This window comes from Cyrtonyx montezumae, unplaced genomic scaffold (genome assembly GCF_038088225.1).
Source record: "Cyrtonyx montezumae isolate F1298 unplaced genomic scaffold, pur_monq_1.0 scaffold_10, whole genome shotgun sequence".
In the NCBI taxonomy this organism is placed as follows: Eukaryota; Metazoa; Chordata; class Aves; order Galliformes; family Odontophoridae; genus Cyrtonyx; species Cyrtonyx montezumae.
The window spans coordinates 16046396-16059743 of record NW_027071826.1 but is presented as its reverse complement, the minus strand read 5'-3'; the positions used below and the strand labels follow the sequence as shown (position 1 = coordinate 16059743).

Below are 13348 nucleotides of genomic sequence, written 5' to 3'. Positions count from 1 at the left end.
TTTAGTTGCAATCAACATCCTACAATGCATAGATAGTAAAAGTCGTATTCCTGCTTCTTCCTTCTCTAAACACATCTTATTTTACCTCTGCAAAACCTAATATAAACCAAAGGAACTAATGGATTCCACAACACTTGTTTAAAGCAACCTGAGCTCTTCCCGCCTGGACCCCCACAGCTCTAGAGAACTCTCTGCCCAAATGAACTTTAGAAGACTGCATTCTTTTTTAGGCACGCATTCCCATTCCAAGTGGCTCTAGATAATTTTACATTTTAGAAGCGACAGCAGCAAAGAAAAGCACTCCATTCAGAACTCGAGGAGCGGGGCCCGGCCGCGGCCCGGCCTCCCACCCCCAGTCCCGCGGGCCCTCCCGTGGCCCCGCGGCGCGCAGGCCCGGGCAGGCCGAGGCGGGGCCTGCCGCTTTCGCCGCCGCGGCCCGGCTCCCCACCCCCGCTCCGCCTCGGAGCCGCTCGGCAGCCGGAGGGCCGCGAAGCGCCGAGGGCCTTGCCTCAGCCTCGGCCGCCCCGCCGGCGGGATGGGGCTGGAGATGGAGCCGCTGCTCCAGGCCTGGAGCTACTTCAGGCGGAGGAAATTCCGGCAGTGCTCGGAGCTCTGCTCGCAGCTGCTGGAGGGCGCGTCCGGAGAGCAGGTAGGGGGCCGGGCCGGGCCGGGCGGCAGAGGGAGGGGCTCTCTACCTGTTGCCGCCGCCGGAGAAACCCGCTGCGATCTGCTGTTAGAAGGCCATGAGCAAAACGCAATGCCATCCTGCTCCATTAATTCTCCCCAATTGCTAAGTCTCAGGAAATCCTGGATGCGTTCTGTGTTGTTCAAGACCTGAGTGTTTCGCTGCTCTGCAGAAAGTGCAAGTTTGTAAATGTTGTTTCTAGATTAGTGTTTGTATGCATGTAAAAAATTGAACTGCTACATTTAGAAAACAGTAATTAGACTGACTTTATAACTGTCACAGACGCTTTATGTTACACAAAGTATCCTGCAGTTACAGCTGATACCTTTTAGCACAGGGGGAAAAAATCTTCAAAGAAAACTGCACAGTCACCTGATTGCGTAATTTACACCATTTCAGGGTTAATTCATTAAAGTTGTTTTATGTTATGGTATAAATTGTAAGCGACCAGTAAAGGGCCATGAGAAGATTGGACATGGGGAAATGGCTTCAAACTAAAGGAGGGGTTTAAATTGGATGTTAGGAAGAAGCTTTTTATGATAAGGGCAGTGAGTGAGACACTGGAACAGATTTGTCCAGAGATGTGGTGGATCCCCATCCCTGGACACATTCAAGGTCAGGCTGAACAGGGCTCTGAGCAACCTGATGTAGCTGTGGTGGCCCTGTTATTTGCAGGAGAATTGGACTAGATGGCCTATAAGGGTCCCTTCCAACTCAAGCAATTACATGGAAAACCAAGAAAATTGGTCCTGAGCAACACACGCAGAAGTCGTGATTCAGCATGACTTCTGTGTTTGTCAAAAACTTAAAAACTTGGTATGTGCTCTTCAGAATTATGTTCCTCTTCCCAGTTTTATGTGAAAAAATGTACTTTTAATCAGCAGTGTATTTCAAATCTACCTGAAAGTTTAGAAGGAAATGTCTTGTGTTTCTGTGAACTTGAAATACAGTTAGCTGGACTGTTGCCCTATTTAATCTTCTTGAGGAATTATTATTTCCTATTTAAGCAGCAATTAATGACTTTTTTAAACGCTTCTTCTTAAGGCTACAAAAACTTATTTAACATTTAAAAAATGCTTGAAACACTATATGCTTGAAACACTAAATGCTTGAAAACTTTTCACTTCAGTTTTTCTCTAGAGTTCATAGCACAGTGTTCAAATAAAGCATAAGGCAGGTGTGCAGACACCAGCAAGTAGTTTTTGCTTTATATAAACACTTCATGTCAGAGGTTCATAAGAGTGGAGGCGCTTAAAAAAATTAAAATGGAGAACTGGGTAAGTGGCAATTCAGCCAATCAAAGTTAATCTTAGGGAGGATTATGAAGTATACTGTGTTTCATGGTGTATTTCTTTTTTCCAAGTGTAATGGCTACACAGTTGATTGTTTGTTTTGTTTTGTTTGCTATTGTTCCTACTAATCTAATGAAGAACACTGCTCCTGATAGGAGAAAATGTGTCATTATTTGTACCCTGTTTGTTGTGGTGCTACAGGTGGGACCAGCTCACACTGCTCAACTTGAACCAGACTCAAAACAACTCAATGTAAAAGATCTTACTCCTGAAATCTCTGAGTTAAACATTTTCTAATGATCTAAATTAAAATACAACTTTAATGTTCATGACTGAGTTAACATAAAATGGAATTTTCTTTTTCTTTTTTTTTTTTTTTTTTCAGTCAAATGTGGTCATATTGTTTTACCTCTTGTAGTCAACATGAAATCCTTCTTGGACAGATAACCAATAAAAATTAAGCCTGTATTTTATTTTTCTGCTTCTCATGTAAAGCCTTGGAGGTCTTCTCCCTAGCTATGTTGGAGAGCACTTACTGTTCTTTACTTTGAAATGCTTGTTGCTTTAAGGTACCATCCAATCTGTTGCATGTTTACCCTGCCTGACTTCAGAAAAGAAAATGGCAGTGTGCCCCACAAATGTATTTTTTGTGCAGCTGAAGTATTATGAGCTATTTTGAACCTACTTAATACAACATAATGAAAAAACAATTCATATTCATGTATTGTATTGCAGTGTGTTTACTTAATAGAACTGTTACTTTATATGAAATGTTCGATAAGTACTAAATTCCACTGTTGGACACTGAGGCAATAAAAACTCAAATGAGTGATAAATAGAATCATTAAAGGTTGGAAAAGACCACTAAGATAGTTTAGTCCGTCTGTCAACCCATCACCACCATGCCAGCTAAACTATGTTCCTCAGTGCCACATCCACACCTTTCTTGAACACCTCCAGGGATGGTGACTCAACCTGGGCAGCCCGTGCCAATGCTTCACCACTCTGAGAAGGACTTTTTCCAAATATCCATTCTGACCCTCATTTTAATTATGTTACAGCAGGCAAGCCAGGAGAGCAGTTTTACATCATTCTGCCTTTATTCTAAAGGTTGAGAATTCGTTAAATTTCTGAAGTTATGAATACAATAAAAGCGATCTCCTTAACCTCCTAGCATGAAAATGGTGCTGTTGACAATTCATGTAAATTAAATTAATAGTATATTGTTATAATGTATGGAAACAGTTAAAACTAAGTATGTAATAATATGTATATTTTTTGTACTTAAAGTGACATATCTCATTTATTGTGCTTAAAATGCACATAACGGTTCTAAATTCTTTGGTGGTCTAACCTCATCCTCTATTATGGAAGTAGTTCTGCAAATCAGGCCCAAGATTTGTTATTCTGGACACTGGAAAAACAAATAGGCAAATGATAACACTTATGGAAAGCTTGGATTAAGTGAGCTGTTGTGCCCTGCAAGGCAGCACTCAACTGCTGTAATCACAGTGCCATCTGTTCTCATCCTGTTGTCCCATATTTCACTAAGCACATGCCTCCCAATCTCTGCAACCAGTGACAGAAGGACCTCAGAGCAGTAGCCTGTTCAGGGAGTCACTTTGAACAGCATTAGGAGGTGATACGTACCGTGCCATAGGAGATGGTATCCTTTAAAGAGATACCCAGGAAGCACGTAGTTAAACTGTTATGGGTTAGAACTTTTTTCGTGCTCAGACAGTTAACTTAATCCCTTGTAAGACATGATTTAACACTGATAAGTAAAAGAAGAGACTAACAGTGCATAGTCTGTGTTCATGCCTAAAAGACCCTGTATTTCTGACAGCCTGTATTTCCTAGCCACGTCAGCTGTTCCACTAAATGATATCATCACTCTTTCTCTTTGCAGCTGCAAAACTGTCAGAAAGCTACAACAGCTGAAATCAGCTATTTACAGTGCTCTAAGCAGGCATTTTTGCCAGTCATAAATGTAATAAATACATTTCTTGACTTGTACATACTGAAATATTTCCTTATCTGTTGCTCTTTGTACATCTATCCTACTATTCAGAAAGCACTTTAGAATATAGTAAGAGAAAGATAGTTTGAAGAACTGAAAAATAAGTTTACTCAAGGATGATCCAGTTAATAGCTACATTACAATTAATGTAATTTGCAATTACATTTAATTGGTGTAGAACTCCTTGAACTCTGCCATCAGATGTGGTAGGTATTAGAAGCTTTTAGAGATATCGTGTAGGCCTCTTAGCCAACTGAGCTAAAATCAGGAATTTTCTTACGCAGCAGTATCAAATGCCATTATAAACATGCATTCTTATAAAACACATCAATTAAGTTGAAACATTATGAAATAATTTATGTAATCATAAAGAGATCTTCATTATGAAAATGATTAACATTTTGATGGAACAATAATTACCTCCTATTGAGTTAGACTTTATGGAAGACTAAAGTACTTTTTTCTATACAATCCTTTGTGCTTTTAAGAAGTAAGAACATTATTGAAGTTTATACTGTTGCTGATAATCTTATCCCAGGATAGACAAAACATGTTCTTTGACTAGAACTTGGGAACACAAACACAGAAAGCACTGATGTTCAATTTAGTTATTTTCTATTGTAACCAAGTAGGCGTTGTCTTCTATGTTTACAGTAATAGAATGACCTAGAGGAAATACAATCCGTGACTGTCTCTGTTGATCATCCTGATTAGTTACCTAATCTGATTATCATTCTTTGTGTTCCATATGTCAGATTCAAGGCAGTAAACCAGCGCCGATGTATGAGATCTGCTCTAGTTTCACAAAAAATAATAAATTACCTAATATAATTAATGGACATACAGTGGGCGTCCTGCCTTTAACTTGATTAACTGTAAGGATTTGCTCTTGTTTGTCCTTTCTTCTCCCAAGGTGTAATTTGAACTACTATTACTTGCATACCGTTTTCTGTAAGGTCATGATAAAAATAATGCATTTACATGGGATGTGATGTGAAAAAATATCTTCAACTGAAATCAGTTGTCAATTCAAAAGACAAATTACTAAGGTTATGCAAAAAAAATATAGTGATATATACAGTGATGTCTCTGTTCTTAGGTAATGTATTTTGCGTTTCTGCTCATGAGAGGCATTTTTGGAATATATTGATTTTAATATTCAGCTTGTATTAAATCATATTCAACTAAAAAACTGACTATAAAATGAAGGTTTTGATGTTATTTGTTTTTAGAATAGAGGGTATGTAATCTTGTTTCATTCTTTCTTCTAGGCTATGAGCATCAGAAGACATCATTTTTCTAAATATTTTTGTTCTTAAAATAAACTGATTCTACATATTAACTTTAATTTTAAAATGCCCTTAGTGGATTTAGAGATCTGGGTTAAATCCTTCCTTCATTGCTTTTGCAATCTTATTAATTTCAAAGGAGCTTTATATGCGTAAATGAAGAATAAATTTGACCTTTTGTTTTGAGGTACAAGCTTATAGGGCAACGCTACTTGTTAATCCTCTCAAAGAAATCTTTACTCTGAATCTAGTTCCAGTGGATTACTTGCATGAGTAGCAACTACTGGATCCACCTGTGTTAAAAGACATCACACTTTAATATTGTATCTTGTTTCTGTCTTGTTTTTAATGGGAAGGCTCTAAGCTCTGCTTGAGCATTATTTGAAATCTTACTTCCTAGATTATCAGGACATGTGAACAGCACACACTAACACCTACAATTAGGACAGAGCAATGTTTTTAGTTGGTCAGCTTTATTTTTTCAGTGATGAGGTTTTTCACTGTCTGAATTTCTTAGCACTGTGAATGCTCCTATATGACTACATTTAGCTGATTAATTAAATTATTTTTTAAGCCATGATCAGTGCCTGAATTAAGATACACAGCTGTAACATCAAGGCATATCTGAGTTAACACTGACATAATATAACCTTGCGCTCCATAGCACATATGGTATGGAAGATCACCTACTGCTCTTAAACAATTTTTTAGTACACCAGATGTATTGTAACACTCGGACACAATGGAGTGAATAAAATGCAGGCTGAAATATTGCAATGTCCTTTTCCTTATTGCTTAGCTAGAACAGCTTGTTTTGGAGGAAAAAACCCACTATAAATAAAACAACATATTAAAAGGACTTGGAGTTCATTTAATCAAGTACCTAATATTTAAAGAAGATTTCAGTGCCTTATACAAGCACCTGTACACCCGACAACTGAGATTAATCCCTCCATTAATATTTAGTTCCATGTTTTCCATTAATGGTTAGCTCCAGCACTGCTGAACAAATTTATTACAAATACAGGCACAGAAGTTTCAGTGTGAAGAGAGATGTGAGAGCATAGGTAGTGCTCCAGTTCCCTGCTGTCGTGGAATTGATGGAGGTAAAATGTTCAGATTGGAAGACGTAGCCCATGTCTCACACTACACTGGGAAGTAAGGAGCCTGCCCTCACCTTTCTCTTGGTGAGAAGCATGAGTCAGCAAAGTGTCCTTGCAATAGAAGCTAACAGCACACTGAACAATCTTATAAATACTGTATAAATACAATGTCAGCTACACAGTAAATGTTTATAAGACTACATTTCCTTTCATTAGTATTTAGCTACATTCATCTCAAGTTTTCAAGTGTCAGCAAGTTTCTGCTCATTGGTTTGTGAAAAAGGTCATTTGGCTGAATTTTTCTTTCTGTTTCTTGGATGGTGCAAAAAGAGAGCATGATTGTTTGGTATGCAATAAATACATCACTTCCATCACTAAAGTACAAAAAAAATCTGTATTACACAAAGAGAATTTCTTTTACGCACCTGAGTGACATCAGGGTAAGCACCACCAGCAACTGACTAAAGGGGTTTTATTACACAGGGATTCTAAAGCATGACTTAATCATCTAGTTAACTTTGGAGAGATTTCATTGTCTTGCATTGTGTTGTTTATTTATTTAATGAAAATAGACCTTCTTTCAGTTTCGTAAATCTGAAATATTAATTTAAGCTTTGGTCAATATGGTCCAGCAGAAAGAAGAAAACAAATTATATCTGTAGAAAAAGCACTTACTCCAAATCTGCTTTCATACCATAAATTACTGCTGAACTCAGGAATGTGTGTAAGATGAGATAATGCAATAACACAGAAATTTGGATATATGTATCACAGAAAATGCAAGATGAGGAGGTCACAGAATGTTTTGTAATACCTTGTTTTGTTTTATCATTGTTCTTGTTTATTGTTTAACAGTTTCATTCTTTGTCTGTCTTCTCTTATCAGGAGCATGATACTGGATACTCTGTATTTCAGGTAAAACTTTTTCCATTGATATAGTTAGCAGGTGCAATAATTAGGAAAAAATTCTAGTATACTGAATAATAGTTTTTTTCATTGTTACATCCTTAATGGCATAATATTGTTGTTCATCATTGGCAAGGCAATACATTTAATAAGGGGAATTTTAAATAGGCAGGTTTTATACTAAATAGTTGCTACACTGAATCTATATTGAAAAGAATGGCCTTCATCAGCTGGTGAAATTAGGAAAAATACAATGTATATTTCACAGAACATTTATGTTCTTAGGGCTCAGGTTTACGTTTCCTGTAATCCAGTGTAACTGCGGGCTGTTACCCCTGCCCTTCCTGTTCCTACAGCTCATTCTCCTTGCCTACCATTTATATAGGCTGTGAAATCTTGAAGCTGCATTATGATACTTTGTTCACTTGATGGAAGATGGTAATTGAATAGTTTTCATTCTGCCTATATTACTGCTGGATTACTGCAGTGGGAAGAATAGCAATGCACAGATTGTGGCTTTTTTTTAGCTGTAGCCTACTATATAATGTTTCACAAGTCTACTAATTCCAGTGAAGTCACCCAAGTTGTTTGCATACAAGATCTCAATGAAATACTGATGGGTATCTTTTTAACTTTAAAAATTATGCTTTACAAGGTAGTTGCTGCATTCTGGCTTTTATTAGGTTATATATTGTATGGCATAAAATTTGTGACAATGGAACATTATCACAATAATGGAACTCCAAATAAATGGAAAATGAAAATGCATTTAGATTTAGATTTTAAGTTTCAATTTTTTTTTAATTTGATTTTTGGCCTTTTCGGATGCGAAAGGAAGATATCTATTTGATTCACCAACAAATCAGTTCTCAGGAGTGAAGTGAAAAAACAGTGTATTTAACACTGACACTTCTTATCTTTCTGCAGATTTGACTTCTGAAGGAATACTATATTGCATTTCTTTGATTATGGTGCATAAGATATTCCTACCCTGTTTAGTACTAGTTGTTATACGGTCCTGTTCTGATGATGAGGCAAACAAGCTAAACTTATTATGTTGTGAACATGTGGGTTCTCTGAAATGAGCTGACCATTTCTTCTTCCTACTGTTTAAGTACTCATGTCATAAAAATGCAAGCCTCCTTCAAAAACACTAGGCACCTTGCTTGTCACAAAACAAAAAAGATGGATCCCACAGAGAGAGAGCAGATAGTACAAATGAAATCTAATACAACAGTCCAAGTGGACAAACTTACGTTATCTAGAGAAGTAAATAGTATTTTTATAACATTACTTGGAAATATGTGCACTTATTGGTATTGGCTACTTGTGACTATGCTAGACTTCCTCTCACTGTTGGCAGTGTGGCTCTTCCAGTTTTATGCTCTTCTTACTAATTTTAATTGGCATTTTTTAGCTTCTGCTTTAGTTTCAAATTAAACCCTTAGAGGTTTCTGCTGAGCAAAACATCCGTGTATTATAATATAGTAAATTATTATAAATGTGTACGTAAGGTAAAAGTTGAAGTGTAAAAGTGATGAGGAGTAAAAGTAAGGTAAAAGTGATCTTTACGTAGTTTAAGTAACACATTTGACATTTTTTTCTGTCTTGCTGATCAAGTGTCCTTTAGCAGACATTGTTTTAGGCAATACTCTAAACTACACTTTGGTTTCTAGTTAAGAAAATTCAAGGTCGCTAGCTGTGGAGCCCCAGAATAGGAGCTGAAGACTGTAAGAGCAGCCTAAAGAAGTGTAAGAGGCTATTTTTCATCACAGATTTATGTCTGATCATCAGAAGACATACTGCTTTTTAAAACATGTTCTCTGATCTTTGTTACTGGAAAAATCAGAATGGTATGTCTAAGTTAAGAACTGTCCAGTTATAGTGATTAGAGAAGTTGCTCCTTTCAATTCCCAGAAAAAGATCCTTACTGTGGTCAGCTTTTTATATCTCTATTAGTAGATAAGTGTTTGACTATCCTGAGAGCTCTGATTTCAGCATATTATCAATATAGACTCAATTATATTCACTTTAGACATGTACATCTTTGAAAAAAGCAGAGTACTGTGAATGTTGGTATTTTTTTAAAGAAAAACAACCTCAAACCTAAGTAGTTTTCTAGAACAATGAAAAATGGTTAAGGACACTGAACATCTAACTGCAAATATCAATAATAATTACAGATTGTCAGCCAACTACATACATAAGAATAAACAAAAAGATGATAAAGCAAATCTGGATTATGTCTGTCTGGCCTAGATTCAAATCATCCTGCCCTGTTCCTTTCTCTTCTTACTTCAACAAAGGTTTCTAATTGTGCCTGAACCTGGTGCCTGAATGCCTCCTTAGCTTCTGCTTGGAAAAAAATAGAGTTAAATATTTTAACATTTTTAAGTATACTCTTTTTTTTTTTTTTTTTTTGTAGGCAGTAATAATGCTGCATAGAAAAATTACATGATATAAAGGTAGAGGAAGACATGGTCTTAGAACTGATGAATAAGAGGTGTTCCATTCAATAATGACTTACATTATGAAATCTCCTATCTCTTATTTAAAGAACAAACGCTTCCACGTATTTGACTTTCAGTTCCATTAAGAGTAGCATCAATCTATTTCTATCTTGAAATGTTTCCTTAGCAAATATGAATGATACTTGGGCTGTAGCCCATGTCTGAAAAGTAACAAATCTGATTATTTTGGTAGAAAATTTTACTTCACCAAATTTATGATGATCTTTTCAATATCTGAAGGAAGATCAGTGGTTGATTTTTTGGCTCCCTTTATCATGCCAGTTCTATGAGTACGCTACTGATATATCAAGTTATCAAGGAAGTGATTGGATTTACGGTTATTTTATTGGTGCTGCTGTATGAAGTGCCAACTGGTACTGTTTGTTTTCTCCCCCTGATATGCTATTCCTGCAGACTAGATCAGAGTTGTCACATAGTCTAAGAGTACACTTGCCTTTCCACACTGCTCACATCATCCCCCAAGACATTTAATGTAACAGTTTGTCACTTAAGGTCACTAACAAGTTCTCCAGTAATCTCACAATCTGAGATGCTCAGTCGATAGTTTTTACAGCTGAGGAGTTTTAGATTATTGTTTTAAAGGCTTGTAGATACTTAATGGTACAGTAATTAAAAGATTACTGGTTAAAAGATTTTCCTTCTTTTTCCACAGATACTGTGGAAAGGCATTACTTTGCATTATAATGGTTTTACTTACCTTCCTCTCCCATCCCAATATCAGTAAGGTGTCTGTCTGCTGTGGGTTTTGAATGGCACTCATAGCTGAGTATTTCTTCAAAAACATGAGAGCTCAGTTGCCCATGACATAAATTAACCGTAACCTTCATCAGGTGTGAAATTATGTCTTCCAGATTGAGTGACTATAGCTGTTCTACTCCAAAAGAGTTGTCTAACATCGAATCCCCTTTTTAACTCCCATTAAGCAACTGTATGATTAGACTGGCAAGGAAACCACTAGTATGCTTGCCTTGACTGGCAGGAGAAGCAGTGCAAGGGTGTGCTGGACCTACTTGAGTATGTGGGCTCCCCATGTGCTTTTCTAAGGATGCTGAGGCCACACTTGAAGCTGCACTTCTGTCCCACATGTTAAGCAACTCAGATTGTATGAGCAGCATTAGGTCTGCCTACAGTGAATGTTCAGCTATACCCAGTTGTTTAAATCAGTAATATATTCAAGCTTAACAAGGCTTTGAAAAGAGTATAGTAATTTAAAAGGCAAAATTGCGATTTAGATTATTTAATTGAAGATGCTTTTCCTTTTACTTTATCCTTATTCAGGCTGCCTGGAGCCTGAAAACACGAGCTTTGACAGAAATGGTGTATGTGGATGAAATCGAGATAGATCAAGAAGGAATAGCAGAGATGATGCTAGATGAAAATGCCATTGCTCAAGTCGCACGTAAGAACAACTTTCTCTTAAATATGTTGAAACAACAGGAGTTGTTTTGGTCAGGATTGCTATCAGTCATTAAACAGTACATGCTGAGGTGATGTAAAGCCTTTTTTAGCTATTGTTACAAGAACAGTTTTCAGTTGCTTTCTAACTGCACTGGTCACATGATTTTGATAGGCTTAGACCTATTGGTCTGGAATTTAGAATTTAGTGTTTTGTCAGTCTTTCTTCTGCATCTCAGCACTCACTAGATTTTTTCCATGTGTATTTCTTACTTTCACTCCTTTCTGGCTTCTTCTCCACTGGGAAACTATGCCCTTGATATACAATGAATCCCATCACAATGACTATAGGCAACAGACTGGCTAAATCTGACATCACCTTTCTGTACCATTCCCTCTCTTCTGCTTTTCTTTTTTCTCTCTTCCTTTCCTGGGCAGCTCTTCAGCCCTATGATTGTTTATTGCATGCAGCTCCTTTCAATTTTGTCAGGTCCCATCTCAGTGGGCAGTCATTCCACTGCTTTCTGTATTTTTTGACATTATTTCTATTTGCATTTTTTTCCCCACTACGATCAGTATAGGAGATGTTATGCATTTTATTAGGCGTGTCTCTCAACCAACTACCATGTTCAGAGAATTCAGTGGAAGAATTGGACATAGACCAGAAGTAATATTTGAATCATTAAAAGGGTTTTTTTTTTAATCTGGATAGAAGTAGGCAATTGCATTGTTATATCTATCTGATTTCATTTTTAAAAGTTGTCGTTATATGCTTGGTCACATATAAAAATTAAAGCAGTACTCAAGTTATGTTTATACTTTCTGATAGTCTAATTACATGTATTTACCTCTAAACAGCATAATTATATCACTTTGACTTTTTTCCCCCTGTGATAATGACTATCTGACAAGAAAAATCATTTGATGAATACTGTTGAGAAATAGGAGATTATTTGGAAATAATCATTTGTACTATGCTTAAACTAAAAAAGTGGTGACTTTCTGGACACCATGTCACAGATTCTAAGCCAAAGAAAATAATAACGATAGCATAGCCTATACTCCTGAATCATAGAGGTAAATAAGACTTGGCTGTTCCTGCTTTAAATCCACTGGATGTGTCTGAGCTAGTAGGTAGTTTATGGGGAAGTTTAAAAAAATCTTCAGTATTTTTAAAAATCTTCAGTAAATCAGTGCATTTCCTTTTCTCAGTATATGCCATATCTCTAGAGGAAATTATCAACCGTAGCTCCATCTATTGCTTCATTGTCTTGCTTGATACAAGTTCTTTTCCTGACACGAATCTTTCAGGCTGTCCTCCCTTAATCTCATTATGACTTACAAGCCTAAAAATGTGTATTCATACCTCCTGCATTACAGCTCTTAATGACCATAGTTTGCTTACACAATATTTCAACTTCTTTTGCTTCAGTTACATATCCACTTCATTTTGGCGACTGTTCCTATCTTAGTTTCCAAACAGAACTATTTTACTAATGATTTTGGTCTTGCATCATTAAATAATTATATGAGATACACTAGAAACAACTATTTTTCTATGGCACTAGTTCAATAGTGAAATGTTTACATTCTTATTGTTTTGCCATGTTAATTTCAGCATTCTTGTTTATTAATGCAAACGCTCTACAGCATCATTGTACAGAAAAGTTTGTGCGTGTTACTTTTGGACACTAAATCCTACCAACTGTTTTATTAACGAGGGAGTTAAAGGAGTCCACTGCAGTCATCATTAACTGCTGAAATTAAGCTCTTAAATTCTGTAACTGTTAGTGGCCAGGTGAACTGTTTCCTCTTGATGCCTATTTATAGCTAGTTCAGTTGGGATTCTCAAAGCAGGACACTAAGTTGTCTGAAGTGAAATCAAGGTAACTAATCCAGCAAATATTCTCCAAGTATGCTGAAAGCATGTAACAATCACTGTTATTTAAAAACATATACGGAAAAGGGATTTTAATGCCTTGTCTCTTCTGTCTTAATGTGTTCTGTGATTTAACCTAGCAGGCAGTTATATATTCCACAGTTGTTCACTCACTCTCAGGGGTAGGGGAGAGAATTAGGAAGAAAAAAAAAAAAAGTAGAACTCGTGTGTAAAGATTAAAAAAAAAC

The 13348-nt window shown here is 36.6% G+C and overlaps 1 protein-coding gene across 3 annotated transcripts in view; it reads left to right on the top strand.

The window, feature by feature from the left end:
* The first annotated feature begins 471 nt into the window (after positions 1-471).
* The window catches only part of TTC8 (tetratricopeptide repeat domain 8), a 36424-nt gene continuing 23547 nt past the window's right edge, over positions 472-13348 (top strand). For 2 of the 3 annotated variants that reach the window (XM_065751398.1, XM_065751390.1), the window contains exons 1-3: positions 472-649; positions 7275-7304; positions 11105-11225. In XM_065751398.1, the coding sequence (XP_065607470.1) occupies positions 536-649; positions 7275-7304; positions 11105-11225 (265 nt within the window). In that variant the 5' untranslated portion in view covers positions 472-535. Of the gene's footprint in view, positions 650-7274; positions 7305-8137; positions 8189-11104; positions 11226-13348 lie in introns of those variants that run through there. The other variant, XM_065751407.1, reaches the window with a different exon arrangement.